The sequence below is a fragment of the Panthera leo genome, chromosome B4, assembly GCF_018350215.1.
Source record: "Panthera leo isolate Ple1 chromosome B4, P.leo_Ple1_pat1.1, whole genome shotgun sequence".
Lineage (NCBI taxonomy): Eukaryota > Metazoa > Chordata > Mammalia > Carnivora > Felidae > Panthera > Panthera leo.
In genome coordinates this window covers 94,993,527-95,013,735 of record NC_056685.1, presented here as the reverse complement: position 1 = coordinate 95,013,735, position 20,209 = coordinate 94,993,527, and the positions used below count along the sequence as shown (strand labels likewise).

The following is a 20,209-nucleotide window of genomic DNA, read 5'->3' as shown; positions in this document are numbered from 1 at the left end:
GCTCAACCGACTGAGCCACCCAGGCGCCCCTTAAATTTTTTTTTAACGTTTTATTTATTTCTGATGAATGATTTAAATTGTGGTCATAAACAGATGACTGCTTAGTTATTTCGGAGTATTAGTGGTCATGTTACAGTTGATATTTTTAGTAAGATTTCCTCTAACTCTCCCTTCCCTGTTGTAGAGGTCTTTCACTAAGGAATGTTTTAATCTTAAAATATTTCTCAAAACCAAACCATAAACTGTTAAGTTAGCCTTTTACCTACTGTAGACATACAGCTGCAAGAATGAGAGAAAGAAAGAAGTAGGAGACAGAGAGAAGCATTGAAGCATGAAACATCATGCTCACCCCAGCAGGTTTCAAGATACCAGTGACAGAGGCATGAAGTCCCATATTTTGGAGATGTCCTTTTACATCATCTTAGTTTTGTGAGAAAATAATGAAACAGAGTGGATTGGGATTAAGTGATCTAATCAAACCATAGCTATATTTCCAGGATACTCTTAATATTTTGGGCTATTAGGTGAAGGAGTTGTTCCAAAGTGGCCTCATTCAAGGAAACCCAGAACAATGACCAAGCACTGTAGAAAATGTGTTTGACTGGCCCCAAGTAGCTAGTGTAAGCCATAATAGAAGCCTCACATCTGTGTGCTGCTCAGGATGATGGATGGTGTAAGTGCAGCCTAATTAGTGTCTTGGGATGGACAAAGAGCTAATGCAGGAGAGTCAGCGGTTTGTAAATCTATTACCGACATCTTGGATGGATCTGACCTTTGCAGTGCCAGAGGGAGAGAAGAGAAAGATGACAATACGATACATCGTACCAAGGGCTAGCTCCAAGGAAAGTTCATACCTCATTTTGAATAGAATTTTAATGATGAACCAATAGCAGAATCCATAGGTAATCATACACTTTCTGTCTTTGATATTTTGTATTTGTCTAGGATATCATATTTCACATATGTATAGAAAAATATATACCTTATTTTGGGTACCTAATTTTTTTTCTTAGAATACATATTGCTGTTTGTGTGTGTATCTGTGTGTGTCTCAAACACTTCAAATAGATAAATCTCAAGGCTGTGTTAAGTTGTAAATTTTAATTGCTATTAATCATCTCAAAGTCTGTTTCTTGGGTTAAAACTACTATGTTTTCCATTTAAGCCATGAAGTAAATGCTTTCATTAACCCTGTTGCGAGGACTCACCAGACCAGAGTTCTAATCCCAGCTTTATCACTTACCAACTAGATGACCACGGACAAATTACTAGCCTCATTGAGTTTCAGCTTCTTCCTTCATCACAAAGGGGGAATAATACCCCATAAAGCTCTTGTGAGAGTTCAATGTGATAACATATAGTTTGTAAATTTTAGCTCTTTTCCATCCCATTCTTAGTGCCTTTTGTAACTTCACTGTTTCCTTCACCATATGTCCATACAGAAGGGTATATTGTTCTGCCCTGTTATGGTTGAGAGAATATTTTTAAAAATTAATGATGAATCCAAACACCTGAACATGAGATCTTCATCCATGAATTTCCAATTCATTCCTTTTCACACTGAATATAGTTTAATTTACATCACTTTGAATATATTTAAATTCACATCAATTCTTTATTAGGTAAAAGTAAATTGTTACTCTTCTTTCTTCCTCTTACACGGAGACACCTCTCAGACAAAAGGAAAGACTTTGGGGTTAATAATGTGACTGTGTAAAGGATGCGGCAGGGTAAATACATTACAAATCGCAGTGAATTGTTGGTCACTGTCACCTATTCTTGTACACGTTCAGAAGTTTCTTGAAGCCATTTCACCATTTCATGTCTCTCCTACTGGCTCACACAATCCCCTGGCCTCTGTCTATATGTATAGCAGTTAGAAACTATTTATCTAGACAGACTCAGCTCATTCGCTGCTCTTCAACAACAGTTTCTTGCCTGCTACACGTCCCCACCTCTGCTGCCACCCTCCCTAGAAGAGATCATTTCCTCTATGCTGCTCTATTTTACCTTAAGCATCTTCTACTATGGTTCTTCTAAGCATGGTTTGACTTGCTATTTGTCTTTGTTCACTAGATTCTAGATCCCAGTGCCCACTGCCACAAGCAGTGTTTCATCCTCTTTGAGACATTCACCTATGGGTGTTTCTCAACACAGAGCTAGTCACTGCCAGATCTCGGGTCAGGAGCTCCTGCCCTGGCCCCGATCTAATTCTAGTGAGCTGCCTACAACTTATACTGTGTACTTTTATTATATATGTAGTAATACATTGTAGCAGTTTGGAATCAAATTATCTGATTGTGCATCCTAACTTTAACAACTTGCCCTTCGGTTGATTACTTATGACTTGATTTTGAACAAGTTACTTCTCTGTAGCTCAACTGTCTCATCTCTAAAATGAGATGATGGTAATGCCTCTTTGTAGGGATATTATAAAGTTTAAATGGGACATCCAGGGGCACCTGGGTGGCTCAGTTGAGCCTTTGACTCTTGGTTTCAGCTCAGGTCATGATCCCAAGGTTGTGGGATCCACACTGAGCATGAAGCCTGCTTAAGATTCTCTCTCTTCCTCTGCCCTTCCTCTGCTTGTGCACTTTCTCTCTCTCTCTCTGCCCTCTCCTCCCCGCTCATTTTCTCTCTCTTTCTAAAATAAAAAATAAAATAAAATAAAAATAAATGGGACATCCATATGCTTAGAACAGAGCTTGTCACATAGGAAACGTTCAATCAATGTTAGATATCATTATAGTTAAGGAATAATACTAATCTAAATGACTTGAGTAGGAAACTAACAGTCAGTAGATCTAATATCTCTGTTTATAGTGTTCTCAGGAAAGACCGCCAACATGAATGATCACCATCCATTTATAGGCAAATTAATGTGCAGGCTTAAAACAGTTAAATTTGTTTTGAGAAAAAGCTCTGAAAGGCTTCTCTTGTTATAAATTCTCCCTGAATCTCATGTCTTAAGACACAGAGATTATACATCTACTGAGAAAGAAAAGTCATATGTTATGAATTTCCCATTTATTTTTCAAAATGTAAATGATTTCCTTGAGGACACCACTCTGTGGGCCTGTACTAATTTCTATGGCACTCTTATATTAGTTTCCATGCCTCTGAATTGATACTAATTTGTAAAACCTTGGTGCAGTGTTTTAACTCTTTCTCCTCTAAAACACCAAAATTCCCTTCACAGGCATTAGGTCACAGAGTCAAGGGAAAGCAGCATCTAAGGACTCACAGGGAATATTGCTCAAAGAGTTAAGGGGTTAGCTTTTTCACTAATTGGCTAATTCACTTATTGTCCTTTGACTTCACACATTGTGGGATCAAATCCATTAGAAGTATATTAGATCGACTTGCCAAGGAATATGAATTTTTCTTAATCCTTTATCCTTTTCAAGTAAATTAATAATGAATGTCCCATCACCAAAATTATAGCTCACTCGAGGTTATTTTTACCATACTGAACTATTTTTGTAGTATATCTAGGCAATTGGAAATTGGAAAATTTTGCTGCTAAGGGGATTTTCATGCAAAGTTTAATAATTCAACTACCTGTACCCCTGGGCAAAATAAATAGCTAGCTGACTGCTCGTTGGCAAAGTCACAGCCAATTATATTATTTGAAACTTTAAATGCTCCTCCCCTTTCCCTGAACATGCTGGAATTATCTGTAGGAGAGCAAGGGGTTCAGGGCAATGTTAGGGCATTGTTTCATGATCTTATGTGCATTTTCTTCTTGGAGACCTGTTTAAGTTTGGTAACTGGTGGGGTTTTTTAAAGTTATTTATTTTGAGAGAGAGAGAGCATGAGCAGGGGAGGGGCAGAGAGAGAGAGAGAGAGAGGAGAGAGAAAATCCCAAGCAGAGAGAATCTGATGGGTGTCTCAAATTCACTGATTGTGAGATCATGACTGGAGTTCAAGAGTTGAGTGCTTAACCAACTGAGCCACCCAGGTGCCCCATCATTTCTTTTTTCTTTCTTTTTTTTTTTTAACTTTTTGTCTTAGGAAGGAAGAAAACAAGAGAAGCAAAACCATTGTAAGTGGGCTACTATTATTTCCCCCAATTCTATACAGTAACTCTAGTACCAGATGTTAGATGAGAAGGGTTAATCCTCTAAGCTTTAAGCACAGCTAAATAAATTATCTGGAATATCTATTCAGTATGAACTCCAAAGAGCTAGACTAATGGCTAAGAGCTAGGCTAATGGTAGAGTATTGAACTTCACCAACAAGTTGCTTTTAATTTATTCTTTTTTTGAGCACCGATTTTGAAAGAAGCATTGTTCTAATCAGTCACGATGCCTCAGTGAATAAAATTGCCAAAGATCTCTGCCATTGTGGGTCAGATTCCACTGCAGGGATTGGAAACAAGATAGGGAAATGGACAATATGACAGATTTAATAAATAATTCTTTGGGTATGCTAGAAAGTGTTGCACACTATGGGAAAAGGAGACCAGGAAAAGATGAATCTGGAGTAGGGGAAGAGGTTGCAACTTAGAGTGTTTTGGGGTGAAATAGTAGTGCCACAGAAATGGGGCAGGGTACACTTGTGGGGGTGCGTCCAGGGGTTGGGAAAATGCAGTTGCATATATCTCTATTCTCAGCATCAAAGACTTGTCTAATATTAAAATATATATGTCATTCTTTCCTTCTCCCACCTGTCGTGCAATTCCTGGCCTTGTGTCTCAGTGCTAGAGCTGAAATAAATTATAGAGGCAATGATATGGCTGGGCTCTCAGATCCTATGACAGCTTGCCTGATTTAAGCTCTGTGGGTAGCATATTTCCTATTAGTTGTCCCAATTCACAGTGGATGGAGAAAGAAAGCATCAAGTGAGCATGCAGTTCAATTCAACAAACGTTTATTAGTACCTCTTATTTGCCTGGAAAGGCTTTATTCAATTTAAGTGATACAAAGATGCAGAAGTTCTTATCGAGCTTTCAACTGTATTGTAAGACAAACCACAGATAAATGAATATCTGGTGAAAAAAATGAGGCAGATGTTGTGTGTAGAAGGTAAATTCACTGTAATCTGGAGGTGGGCCAGGGCTTTCTGGAAGTGAGACCAAGGTTAGACCTTTGTAAGTTTGAGTGTGGTGGTGATGCAGGAGGAAGTTAACTGGGAAGGGGCCAAGGGCATCCCATGAAGACACAGAGGCAGAAAGGTCAGTGCTCCTGGGATGGTTAAGGGAGAGTAGACTGGCCGGGCGTGTTTTATGATTAGGAGTAATTACTTACTAGACTAATATAAGGATCTTCATCCTCCAAAGTCTTAGATGGGGGGGGGGGGGGAGGTGTCACCTCTATTGCGCAGACTGTTGTAGGCTCCCTAGAGACACGAGCGGGACCAGAGGAGTCCAGTTACAGAGCTGATTCTATTACCTTTCACCTTAGAAAGGAAAATGAAGACCAGACATAATTACCTCAATTACACATTACATCCTACTAGTCTAAAAGTATGACCTCACTTCTTTCTCTCACTATGGTCATGGACTTGAGTCGACAGAAAGTTTAAACACAGGGATCGAGCTGGAGAAAGGGGAAAGAGAAAGGAAAAGAGGAAAGCTGCCAGAAAGGAGTCACCCGCAAGGCACGGTCCCCAGCAGGTGCTTTGGGAATGCTTCCCCAGGCAGCCCACGGTGCTCGCAAACTCAGCAAGGGTAAGATACCACCGAATTCTCTATTCGTATGGGCAGCCCTGGGCACCCTTGGGCCAGCAGCGAGCCCTGTCCACGTGCAGAGGAGGGACTAGGGTGGGTCTTAAGGTCCTGTGGTTCCTCTGGTCAGGCCCAAATTTATCCCTCCCCACCCAGCCCCGGATCTTAGACGGGCTCTCACTAAGAACCGCCGCTAGACGCCCCCCTCGCAGGAGCCAGCCCCCCTCGGAGCAGCCAGCCCCCCTCGCAGCCGCCGCGAAGACCCGGAGAAGTGGAATCCACTTTGAAACTCTGTGCGGCGCGAGGGCCAGCGCTGGGCATGCTCAGTTGGCGCGGCGCGTCTGGCTGCTGCTGGCTCTGCGCTGGCCCCGCGCGGAGGGCTCCGGGGCTGGCGCGGGAGTCCACCCCGCCTTCTCCGCGGCGGCTGCGGGCTTCCAGAAGGCCGAGCAGCAGCCGCCGCCGAGCGCCTCGCCCCTGCCCTGCTCCGCCCCCCTCCTAGCCGCCTCCTACTCATCCTCCCTCTCGCCCTCTCTTCGGGAGGCGAAGCTGGTGCTGGCTTCTGTCGGCGCCACAGACCTCTGCGAGCCCAGCCAGGACCTGAGAATGAAACCCGGAGACCAGAGGACCCTTGGCGGTGGCTCTTTCTAATAACACTTTGCCTGAAGTGGGGTCGTGGCGGAGTTCCCCCTCCACCGCTCAATGCAAGCACTATGCGGACAGCAGTCTGCCTCCCTGCGCTGTGCCTGCTTCTTAATCTTCACGCTGCAGGTAAGGGGTGGCGGGGCGTAGAGCTGGAGCTGTGTATGAGATGGGAAACTGCACATGCTTGAGGACTCTAGGAAAAGCTTGCCTCGCCGAGAAAGCTGTAGAAAGGCAAAGCAGGACAGTACTGACAGGCAAGGGGTGAGGGAGTTGTGCACCTGTTGGAAGACTGAGGCGGAAAACTTAAGCTAAAATCAGCCCTCGATTTTTCCTTACCTGGTACGAATCGTAGTGAACATTTTGAATATGAACACAGGTTTGCTTCCCCTCCATCTAGACTCCCTCCCTAATCCTGTCTCTAGGCTATGCACTTGACTGCCAATTTTTCAGGAGACAGACAAGACATCCTGCTGAATGTAACCTTTTCTACTGCAGCGGCTACATCCTAAGGTCCCTGGGCTTAGCGAGAGCTCGCAGGGATGCATTGGCTGTAACCTGAAGGACCACATCTCCGCCCAAAAGATCGAAATACATGGTTCACGTTAATGATGCCGCTCCAGGCTCCTTTGGCCCCTGCTCTTGTCACTCGAATTTTCTAAGCCAATAAGAAGAAGGAAAGGTTTAAAATAGGGCCCCCTCTTCTCTTTCAGCATCATGGTCAGCGTCCGAGGGCACCAAACAAAAACCCAATCACAGTTTCAAGGCTGACAACCCCAGGGTAGGCACTGTCCCTGGGACAGATTTGGGGAGGACCGGCCAAGAGTGACAGTGAGACTGCGCCCAAATATAAACATATTTGACATCAGAACCAATATTAGATTTCATATGGGAGCAAACCTTAGAGGGTCCCTGGGGAATTTTATATGCAATGCCACTACAGATCCTGCTTTTTGGATACATGCAGTCTGTGTAATGCAAGGACTTGCTGGACTGAATCCTTTATCATTTTTACACACACATGTACCAAAATAGAATATGGCAGAGAGATTTTTGGGCACCCTACTGCGACAGCAGTTGTCCATGCAGTAGTCCTGTAGCAACCAAAGACTAGATATTTTCCCCGAGTTCTCTTGTCACCCAATCACACATACTCATTCATTCCTTCGCCTAACATTTATTGAGCATGTATTATATCCCAGGGGTAATGAATAAAAATAATGGCTGCAAAATCACAATTCTTGTGGTATCTTTTAAAAAGAGTGGGTGAGTTCCTTTCCTATGTGTGCAATAATGCAAGTAAAATATGGTACTTCCTCATTTCTAGCTTGTGCTTTTTTAATGTATTGTGAACCTCTTCAACAAGTAATACACGAGAATATTAAGGCTATAGTTAAGTACACATGTTAATTGTTATAATTATGATGTTTTATTGAGAAATTTTCAACAGTTCTTTGGCACCTTTTAAAAACTAGCAAATAGCTTTGACTTGGTCATTAACTTATTTGCAAACAGCTGTACTGCATCATTTTATTACTACATACAGTTGTTTAATGTTGAAATTTGGGATGAAAATATGCACATTGGATTGAGTTTTATTTACATTATTATGTTTAATGACAGCACTGATACAAACATCCATTGCCAAAAAAAATTTTTTTAAAGAAAAAGCCTCAGTTCTTACCAAGTTTAAGAATGATTTAGCTGATCTATCAAAAATGTCAGTGTAGTCATTCTTGAAAACTAATATATAAGAAATTCTAAAGATTACACTTAATGTATCTTGAGCAATTATAGCTTCAAAGTTATAAATAAACTTCAATCTAGGCAGGTGGAAAACATTTCTCAATTTATTGTAGGTGAACATTTGGGATGAGGAAAGTAGAGGATTTTGTTGATCAAAGGGGAAACCTAGAAGTCTCTAGCCCTAGATTATACCTGGAGCTCTGCCAAAGGGTGTATTACCAGAGACAAGCCTGTCCACCTCTACTTTGACTTCTTAAGTTGAAAAAAAAAAATATTCAACCAATTTGAAATTGATAAGGCAATGCATTGTTGGGCTATCATTTTCATATTTCAATTGCAAGATGCTATATAGAAATTAATTGTATTCATATTTAATATAGTGCTTTTGATAGGTGTTTTTTCACAGCAGATTGCAAGTTTAATAGTGTAACTGTCTTGCCAGTTTCATTTTGAATGCATTTTAATTTTAAACAGCAATTTGTGGGTCACAAGCTGTCATCAGATTAAAATTCATCACAGTTATCTAATAACATTATTAGGACTTTCATTGGAACTGAAACACATATTTTTTGATCTAAGCTCCTGTAGATTTGAGTAATATGAAAGCGAATGGGTGGGAGGACAAAGAGCAAGAAGTCATTGATTACTTGTTGAGTGAGTTTGTTTCTTTTACAGAACGCTTTCCTCTCAGGATAGAAGTGAGGCTTATAAAGGAGGGAAAAGAATTCTCTTTTTTCGCCCTCTTTACTGAAAAGCTAACTGGTCCATTTTGGTTATGCCCTGGGTGCCAACAGCTACTTCATGCTGGTGGAACTGATAACATATTAGAACCGTTTAGGGATGGGAGAAATTGGCTGACAGGATGTGAGTGCTCTACTCAGGCAACAAGGAACTGTTGCCTTCCAGATAATCATTCCCCTAATGATGGTAGCCAACTGTTTTCAACTTGAGTGCCATCTCCAATTATTTGGTCATGATTACCTAAGACACTATGCAAAATAATAAGCAAGCAAGAAAATAATAAATAAATAAATAAATAAATAAATAAATAAATAAATAAATTCTGACCAACCCTGAGTTTTAACTGGCTTAATAGGGAAAAGTACTGTGGTCTCTTTGTAGTGTCCGTGGGAACAAAAAGATGATGAGAGGTACAATACTGTGTAATTAACATCTTTAGGTAAAATAATTCTAATAAATTACTGAGCATAGAGCTTGTTAAATAACTCAGTTTCAACTCTTTCTATGGCAACTCACTTTCCTAGATCTCCCTAACAAAGAAAGTTGTAGTTATTGTCTATCCAACTGCTTACTATTCGGGTAAGAAAACTAAGATCCAGTAAATGGTAGACAGTATTTACTTTAAATAGTAAATTTAACTATTTAACAGTTATGCCAGTTAACAGCACAGTTAAGATGAAAATGCATGTGTTCAGACCTGTGACTGTATATTGTATGAAATCATACAGTAGGAAAGGCCACCATTGAGTTAGTGGCCACCATTGAGTTAAGGCCACCATTGAGTTAGTCAAATCCTTTTTACCTAGCTGTACTCATTCTTTACTCCTTCTATGAACCAATGTAATACATAAACTCCAGTTGAAAAGACTACTTCAGGAATATCCAAGAAAGTGTGCCCCAATAACATGGATGGTACCCCAAGATTTACACAAAGCTTATTTTTTCCTTGTCTTTTCTCTTTCTTTGCCCAAAAACCTATGTTCTGTTTCAGGAGATGATATTTATTGAGTAGTGTTTTACTTACAAAGGAGTGAAGGTCTTGGGCTGTTAAAAATTCTCATGTGAAAGCTTTATTGTTTCTAGTGAATGTTTTGCTAAAAACAACAACAACAACAACAACAACAACAACAAAACAGAACATGATTTCAATGCATTTCTCTCTCTAAGCTCTGGAAAAGGTTCTTTCAAACGTTCATGTTGTTCTTACTCTTGAGCATTCTGGACAGCACCGAAGACTGCCTTCGATGTATCTTCTGAAGATACAGCTTCACTCTCAGAGAAATGCACAGTCAATTTCTCTAGTCTTTGAGAAAGAAAGATTCCTATGGTGAGACCAGGAGGATCAGGGAAATCATTTGCAAAGGCACCACCTTCAAAAGAAAGGGTAGATTGATAGGAAAATAATACATTATTCTTTAAGATTTTAAAATGTCTTTTCTCAATGAACTCCAGAATTTGTTTTTTCTGTTCAAAATCGCTCAACACAACCCTTACAATGGCCCAGGTTCTACCATATTCTCTTCTCCCATTATCTCCTTGATATCATCTCTCACTACTGTCCTCTTTTTTGTCTGTCTTCAGCCACATTGGTCTCCTTGCTGTTCCAAGAAGATGCCAGGCACTAGCCCACCTCATTTGTTTTGCATTTTTCTTTGCCTGAAACACTCTTTCCACGAGTATCTCTGGCTTAATCCCTTCATTTTAGCCTTCTACTCAAATGTTACTTTCTCAGGAAGGCCCTCACTAACTATCCTATTTAATATTTATTTCATCTTCTCCCCCCAAAAAACTTCAATACCCTTTCCTGCTTTACTTTTTTCCCCAGAGGTTTTTCACCAGTTTCCATATCATATATTTAACTTATTTGTTTTGTTTACTGTGATTCCTCCTTTCCCCTTTGAAATGTAAGCTCCTTAAAGACAAAGATATTTGTCTGTTTTGTTTACTGCTGTATTTATTGCAGTTCCTGCCCAGCCTAGCACCTGGGGGCGGTGCCTGGCATAAAAGCTACTAAAGACTTAAATTATATTGAATAAATAGAAACAACACAGTGATATTTTTGGTCTCTCTCTTTTGCATTTAACTGCTTCTTGGCACCCATGCAAGACACGCTTAGTCAACTTAGCCACTTCTAGAACGGACTTCAACAGAGCTCATTTTATCCAACACTCAGGTTTCTCCCTAGGACCTCACATGCCCAGGGGACATACTACCTCAAACAGACTTTTCCAGCATTGTGAACTTAAGAACAATATGGATGGGCTTGCAAGAGACCAGAACTGCACATCAACTCCTTCAAATTGATTACCAGATGCTATGCAGCTCAAATGCCTTGCTGGTTCCGCTATATTTTCACTTCTTAGTGAAATGCCTTGTACATACATGTAGGAATGGCTATTGTGATACAAAAGGATTCATATAGCTAATTTATAAACAAGATTTAAAGCACTTGGACAAACCTGTCTACTTCTTTGGCACATCAGAGGCATATATATATGTATACTGAACATCACACACTCCTAACACCTTGAAGATTGCGTATTTTATTGGAGATCATACCCTGACTAGTGCCTTATAAAGATTCTGGAATGCATTATCCACATTTATCATTCTCTTTTTTGTTTCTCATCTGTTTCTCTACCAACTCCAATCCTCATCTTATTGTCCCATTTATGATATGTTGAACATAATTAAGTTATCTTCTTCTTACCAATGAATATTTACATCATTTATCTAATTTTATCTCTTTCTGAATTTGAGAATTCTCCCCACTGATTTCCATTGGATAGCCACTACTTTCTAGCTTCCCTCTTATCTCTCAAGCCATTCCTCAGTTTCTACTTTTAGGTCTTCCTCTGAGTAGTATTTAATGGTTAGCACTTTCTAGAATTTATATGTCTGCTTTTATTTCCCTCTCTGTACAATATCCCTGGATGATTATATTCAGATCTACATATCAAAAATTCCTAAATCCATATTTTAATTTCACATATTTCTCCTGAATCTCAGTCATGTAGTTATAATTACCTAGGAGTCACGGGATATCCCACAAACACCTTATATTTATCTATTAGCACTCAGTGCTTCCCATCACAATTGCTCTTATTTCTGTATTTCGTATCATTGTGAATAACACCAAGATCCCCCATGATCACCCAAGCCGGAAATTAATAACTCATCCTGTGCCCTCCCTCCTTTACTGTGTTCATCTGAAAGGTCACCAAGTCTTCTCCACTCTCCATGTTCACATCACTGCCTTGGGGTAGGTCCTTATTTCTCATATAGTATCTTACAATACAATCCTCTTATCACATCCATCCCTCATAATGATGTCAGAGGTAAAACTTGAAAAAAAAGCATATCTGATCATGTTATCCCCTTGTTCAATTCTTTAATACAGCTATTTTCTTTTCTTTTAAAATAAAACCCAAATTCATTAGCAGGGCAAAGTCTTCCACCCTCAGGTCTTGGCTAATTCCATTCTTATTTCCTGTCATGGCGGCCATCTTTGCACACTATTATCACACTAAGACCAAATTTCTTTTGGTTTGCCTTGCCTCTCATACTTTTCACATGTTGGTCCATTTATCTTAAATACCCATCTCTGCTTCTTTTTCTAGACAACTCTTCCTCCCATTTCAAATCTTCATCAGGCATTGCCTACTTTGAGAATCCTTCCTTTGATATCCCACATCGTTCAAGTAACTTTCCTGGGTTTTCCTTTGGGGCCCTGTATATTCTTCTGTTATTGTACTTAGCCTGTATATTGAAGCTTTTGAGGATAATAATGGAATTGTAGCTTCTATACCATTTCCTAGAACTTGTTGCCTAGTATGCCATCAGTGAATGTCCAATGAATGAATAAACGCATTCAGGATGTATTAGGCAAAATATATTATAATAAATTAAATTAAAGAGATTACATCTTATCTTCATAACTGTGAAGAGTAGAATTGATTTTACTATTGTTCCCTCAATCCAATTTACATTGATTAGTTACAAAGAAATGAAATGGGACAGAAAAGCTTTCATTTAAACATAGTTTGTAGGATAAGTTTGTGCACCCTGGGCATGATGATAGTTGTAGTGGAGTTGTGTGTTGAACTCCTCCTAGTTAGACATTCCTAAATGAGTTTCTTATACTACTTCAGGATGGGAATGAGATGAATGTCTTTATTTTAAATAAATCAAGGAATTAGATAAGACACATAGCGTGAGAGTTATGAACTAAGGAATAGATCCAGAACTCCTAATTTTGATTACTGATTGGTTATCATCTATCTTGCAATAACAAATATGAGCCACTTAACACATTCAAAATCAAGCGGAAGTGTGAGTTAGTGGGTTCAATATATCAAGACCCCAAATAATCCAATCTTCCGCTGCTCTCTCAAACAAAAAACAAACCATCACAGAAAATTTAGGAGTATTTGAATGGCTGTGTACATTTTCTTTCTCTCTTTTAATGTGTAGCCAAAGTGTTTATGGAACCATAAAATTTTTGGATACCATACATTTTTTTCATATGGAAAAATGCTACACCTAAAGGGAGACATGCTTATATCTGAAGAATGGAGACTAGTTTATGAATTGTAAAAAGTCACTTTTTATAAAATGATGGCTCACACATCAAAACCCATGTATTTCCATTAGTACTAATGATAATATGGATGTCATATTTTATGGTAAGTTTATTGCTGAATCTTTTAAAAACTGTTTACAAAGTCAAATTTAAAAGGTAGAGAAAACCATTTTTTCCCTTTAAAAGAGGATTTTGAAAGATCCTACTTGGCCCATGAATGCATTCTTCATTTTCAAAGCACTTACAAATGCTGACACATTTAGAGTAACGTTGATATTTCCCAGCATAAAGGATTTTAATAGCTTTGAAAAAATATTTAATGGCAAATTATTATTTTAAGATCAAATTTCCGAATGCTTTTTCCCCAGATAACATCTCTGCAAAGTGTCTGCTATTGCAATGATATTTGCCACAGAGTGACAATTAGCAAATTTATATTATGAACGTTATTAGCACTTTCCATTTAAATAATTTTTTACTCGTAATGGCTATCAAGACTGTCCTCATAATCAAATCTCATTTGATTTCAATTTATTAAGATGTTTGTGTCCATTAAAATTGCAGCCGCATGGACCAAAAACAAAGCAAAACTAATAGTTCACATGATGCAGCAATGTATCTGTATCTGTATTAAACGTAGATCAATATGTTTAATTATACCGAAGCAAATGCCAAGTTCAGTGAAGACATGAATCATTTTATTCCTAGTTCAGACCTGAAGCATGTCCACGTCCTCATTTAAATGTGCACAATGGATTAAGGCAGCCTTAACTACTGATCCTTGGAAAAGAGCACAAAATGAACACAGAATAAGAGTGTCTCACCAGCCTATACAGCAACATGTACAGAGCAAGACTCTACTGCTCTTCTTTCACTATAGTAACGCCCCAACTCCTGATGGACCCTGGAGGGGAGATCAAGCACTATGCATAACTGTACAGAGCCAACTCCAATCACTGGGTTACTGGGAAAGATGCTCCATACAAAGAATGCTGTACATAATATGGTGAGTTAGCTTGAAAGCCCATCAATCCACTAACATGTGGTGTGGTTTTAAATTATATGCAACTTACTTGCTTTGCCTTGTTGATTCAAGACAGTATTTTTATTCTCCCTGGAAGAAAATAAAATAGCTTAAAAAGAGAAGTAAAGAGAAAATTAAAATAAAGGGGAAAATGCCATATTTTTAGATAACCTTTAACAGAATACCATAGTAGTTAAGAGCATGATATTGTGATCGGGTTCAAATCCACACATGATCACTTTCTAGCTCTGTAACTTAGGGCAAGTTTCTTAATCTTTCTAAGTCTCAATTTCCTCTTTTTAAAATGGAGGTTATATATTATACAACTGTACAGTTGTGTATTAAATAGGATATTGTATGCTAACTACACTTAGTAAGTGCCATTTAAGTGCCAAGTATTATTTGATTAGGGGTAGGAGAGGTCGGGTGACAAATGATTAACTGGTATCTTGGAGCACTTTCTACTCCAGGTAAGAATAGTTGTTAATTGCGTGGTCCTCCCCTAGTAGAGGTTTATTTTTCAAAGAATTATGACAGAGCAGTGCCTTAGACCAGTGATATTAATTTCAAATGATGGAGGAAGGGACTAAGACAGAATGGAATGGAAGTGTTGACTTAAGGGCCTACCAAGCGTCTCCAAATCTCTATCTAACTGTAGGCAGGGGGTACCAGGCAGGGGTCTCTTCAAGTGGCCACTGGACCTTGTTCTTCACCCTCCTCCTGCCCCAATATCCAGACATTTACATCTCTGTAATATCATTACTATGGCAATATTTTAATTTTCTAATGTTCATTTTGTTTGTTCTAATGTTCATTTTGCTATGTTTTAATATAATTCTTAATCTACTGCGAGAATTATTCTTAAAACAGACATGTATTTTCTTCTTTGTCTTGCTATTGGATCCCACCTTTCAAATTATCTGGAGGACTCTACTATAAAAATGATGGAAATAATTTATAATCTCTATAACTATTTGTAAATAATATTTTAGCTGTTTGCATAACAATAACTGAAGTATAAAAGTTAGATTTTACAGGGGCGCCTGGGTGGCGCAGTCGGTTAAGCGTCCGACTTCAGCCAGGTCACGATCTCGCGGTCCGTGAGTTCGAGCCCCGCGTCGGGCTCTGGGCTGATGGCTCGGAGCCTGGAGCCTGTTTCCGATTCTGTGTCTCCCTCTCTCTTGCCCCTCCCCCGTTCATGCTCTGTCTCTCTGTGTCCCAAAAATAAATAAAAAACGTTGAAAAAAAAATTAAAAAAAAAAAAAAGTTAGATTTTACAAATGCACTGCTTCATTACTCAGTAAGTACATGTGGAACTCAATTCCTATGATTTCTTCAGAGAGTAGTATTTCTCAGCTTTCCAGCCACATGATCATTTTTCTGTACTTCTGAATTTCCCCAGAAGGCATATCTTGATGAAGTTCTTTTAATGGCTGTGTAGGATTTAAGAGATAGTAGCATTTACTCTTGTCGACCTCTCCTGCAAATATTCTTCAGCTCAGTTCTTCAGGAATGGGGGCTGGGGCGGTGGGGGCTTCTGACTGCATTTGTCTGAACTGACATAAATCTCACTTTCTCCAGCAGAGTCTGAGGCCAGTGGTCTTAACCCCATTGCTTCCTTGTGACTTATGTCTAGTCACATTGTCCCAAAGGGCACTGTCCTAACTGTATTATGCTGTACTCTAACATGCATTTATCAGATGAAAAATAACTCTATTAAAGCTGGGCAGAAATCAAGAAACGTGAAACTCGTTCATTGTAATTTTGCCACCGGCACATAGCACACAGTGGATTTTTCCTGAAATGACAGTCAGTCCTGCGACTCCCAAATAGAGTTGGTTATTGTGCAGCTCAACTTTGGGTGGATAAGATAAAGAGGAAGAAGTGAGTAGTTACAGCGGGTTGGAAGTAGGAGCAGGAACTACATCTTCTAATGGAATATTTCAAGAAATATGAAGGAGTGTGTATATCAAAGAACACACAGAAAAAGTTTACAAGATGCCTTAATTAAAATCATTAGGATTCAGGTTCTCTCCTACATAGAGAAGAATAGAGCCAGCTCTATGAAATAGACTAATTACTTTGGTATTTAAAAAAATATATAGATATACCAGACACATCACTGGTCAAACATGTGAAACATTTAAATAGTCTTTTAGAGAATGACATAGCACCTCCTCATGGGATTATGTTTTCACATCGTAGAAACCCATGCTTAGACCAGATTTTAGGAAGACCATTCCTGGAAAGAAGTGTTCCTTCAGTGACAAGCTCATCCAAGCCTTTTGTTTAACAGGGGCCATAATGGTTTATAATTTTTATAAATTCCATAGTTATCTTGTAGAAACTCTCATTTTATTATTTTTATTTTTTTTTACTTTTTATTACATAATTGCTCATTTGAAGATGAACCTTTTTTTTTTTTTTTTGGTCAAATTTGTTGTCTGCTGTCAGGCTACAAAACCAAATAAATGTGGTACATATAAATACATACATACATGTATGTTGTTAGAATGTAACTAAGACACACAAACTGAATTTTATAAAACTGACTTTATAGATAGACAGGGCCATATGTACTCTTTCAAAACACTGGTGTAACTTTCCATGAAAACACTGGTAGGAGTGATCATATGTTAAAGCTGGGAGGTTATCCTAAAAGACATCAGCTGGCACATCTGGAGGGCACTGCAGTGTTCATCAGGAAGAGTGAGGGTTATTATGGTGGGTCCTTGTAACTGGAGATCAGTACTGTAGTGACATCTTGGGTTAACCATTACCAATAGAATTGCAGAACAGCTGAGAGAATAGTTTAAATGTTAGCCTCCTTACATCCAAGGATATCATTTCCGGAAATCACTGCTCCTATAAGTTGCCAGAGGCTCTTTTATTGTACTTGGTCTATTGACCTAATTGATTAGACCCAGAGAGAAGTAGTTGTCAGTCATAGTACACATCAGACATTTGGAAAAGAACAGTGGCAACGGTGTATGACACACTGAATGGTTGGAAAAAAAACTTGAACTAAGTGAAAAACAGCCTTTTGAGTCTGATACATGAATGTTGGTGATTTGCATATAATTTTGTTCTTTCTGGAAAAAATCGAAATCATGGGAAAACATAAACTGAAACTTGACTACAGTCTGGACATTTATTGTCTTAAATTTAAAATAAATGTAAAAAAATCACAAATTTCAGAGGATACAAAGTAATACATTATAAAGGATCACTATCCGTATCTTGTATATACATAAGTTGCATTCTTTAAGGGAGGGTTTTGAAGATGTCCCAAGAGGATATATGGAGGAAAGCAAATTTCATTAAGGGGAACTGGAGGCTAACAGCAATCTTAGCTATCTTAGATGAAGCAAAAACATAACAGTAATATAATTTATTACATCAGAAAAAATTAGAAAAGTGAGTATAACTGTAAAGCTTTAGGTGTAACCTTTTTTATTTTACTTATGGAAAGTAAGTGTACTTCTTTATTGTACGTATGGAAAAACTTATCTCTTGAGAAAAAAGTCAGAATCATGCAAGATCCAATTGAGTCGGGGCTTCTCTTTTACTGAAGTACAGTGCATTCTAATCTAGTCATAGATATACCAGAAGCATTTTCATTCTCTGAGGAGAAAACTGAGGCTCAGCTGTGAGGAGACTTGTTCAGGCTTACATAGATGGGGGTAGGGGTGTTGCAACTAGAATCTAGGTCCCTTACCTCCTGGTCCATTGCTTTTTTAAGAAGTATGTTTCTTTCCTTTCTGGCTATCATTAATAGGCATCTTCTATATAGACTTTCATTGGTACTCCTGTGTATTTTTAACATTTTCCTGAGAGGCGTTTACAAATCAGATGAGAGCCTCATCTTTTCTCGTGTAGAAATTCCCAAGGGACTTCCCTGATGCTATCCATTTATATCTACTTTCTAGAAAGGAAAGTGCTGGCAGTGCTTTAAAAACAATGGTTATCCTTTCACAAAATGATCAGAGAACCAAGTTTCCCTTTTTTGATTGTTCACTTTTTTGGGTCTCTGAGAGAATGCTGCTTCATCCTTTTGTTCCTTTCACAGGTTACTGATTGACCCTTGCTGCTTTGAGGATTTATTCTGAGATGGTGCATGCAAGGCCATTCTACCTGGTGCATCTAAGAGTTACCAACCCTGAATCTGAAATAATGGATCATAACATACTCTAACTTAACATTGTCATTTTATCCATTGTTCTTTTTAAAAAAATTTTTTAATGTTTATTTTTGAGAGAGATAGAGCACAAGTGGGGGGAGGAGCAGAGACAGAGGGAGACACAGAATCCGAAGCAGGGTCCAGGCCCTGAGCAGTCAGTACAGAGCCCAACGCGGGGCTCGAACTCACAAGCCGTGAGATCATGACCTAAGCCGAAGTCGGACACTCAACCGACTGAGCCACCCAGGCGCCCCTATCCATTGCTCTTTGTTAAAGATGTCTTCAGAGATGACCAAGGTCATATCCAAAGTGAAATTTAAATCATGGAATTTTATGACCATCAAAACTGGCTATTTGCACATAAATGCTGTTTCTGTGATCAAACTACTTATATTTTAAATGCAGATGAGTATCTTTGAAAAGCTGTTTGCTAAACATTCTGTGAGACACTCTATCCCTTAGGGGCCTGAGACAGTTACCACTGAATTCTCAGTGAAGATGAGGAATCCTACTACATATCTCAGATCTCAGATCAACTTTATCTCAAGAACTGTTTCAATCTTTCTCCATTTTTCTGAAACGTAACTATCTTTCCTCCTTTGTCCTCTCGCTTATGAGATGGCCTCACTTCTACACAGAGAAAATAGAAACCATCAGAAGATAACTTGCTCATTTTCTGCCACCAGATCCCTTAACATCCCAGCATGGCAATTTGCTGCATCAAAGTCAGCAGGAGAGAGTCTCCTAGCAACACAGAAGTGACATCTTTTTTACCTAATCAAGAAAGTAATATCCCATCACCTTTGCCATTATCTGTTGGTTAAGAGTAAGTCTAAAGTGAGATCCAGTATTAGAGTCGTAAAAGGAAACAGAAAAGTATGGAATAGGGGTGCCTGGGTGGCTCCGTTGGTTTAATGTCCGAATTCATCTCAAGTCATGATCTCACGGTTTGTGGGTCTAAGCCTCGCATCGGTGTCTGTGCTGACAGCTGGTAGACTGAAAGTCCCATGTGAGAAACAAGAGGATGAATCCAGTATACAGGAGATGGACTGACCAGGAGAAAGAGCAAGGCACCTCATTCTCTGACATGGTAGTATGGTTACTCCCTATAACAGGTGCAATTAAAGGTAGAGGAGAGAGCAGTTACAAAACTTATCTATTGTTTTCTCTTACATTTGAAACAAATGGCAAAGAGCTCTGTCTCATGGTGAAGAAGCAGGGCCAGGATGAAAGGGATGAAAGTTAAAGAGTGAAGAAGTTGAAGAATCAAATGTGTGCAACTTTGAGGTGTCAAAACTCTAATTGTTAATAGATGAAAAAGAACCAAATAGTTAGCTCCTGTATTTTCTCATCATATATTCCCATTTCAAATTCTTAATCTTCAAACTTGTTTATAATCCACATTTCAGAAGTCAACTGTACTGAAAGTATAATGAAAACGAAGACAGTGTATCCTTTTAAAGTAGACTATGAAGTACAAACTCCATCTCCTTCAAAATTTCCATTTTTCCTCTTTTGTAAGGGGTGGTGTACTGGAATCAACTGGGTCACTGTAATCCTGCATGTCAAAAAAGTATTATCTTAGTAAAATAAGATAGGTGTTCTCAATAAAGTTGGCATCAATTACTC

General features: G+C 38.9%; 1 protein-coding gene across 1 annotated transcript in view; it reads left to right on the top strand.

Annotated features, from left to right (window-relative positions):
* The window catches only part of PTPRR (protein tyrosine phosphatase receptor type R), a 274,719-nt gene that overhangs the window by 25,278 nt on the left and 229,232 nt on the right, over positions 1 to 20,209 (top strand). The window contains exons 6-8 of the mRNA XM_042947172.1: positions 4,015 to 4,045; positions 5,511 to 5,671; positions 6,209 to 6,436. Coding sequence (XP_042803106.1) covers positions 5,629 to 5,671; positions 6,209 to 6,436 — 271 coding nt within the window. The 5' untranslated portion in view covers positions 4,015 to 4,045; positions 5,511 to 5,628. The remainder of the gene's footprint in view (positions 1 to 4,014; positions 4,046 to 5,510; positions 5,672 to 6,208; positions 6,437 to 20,209) is intronic.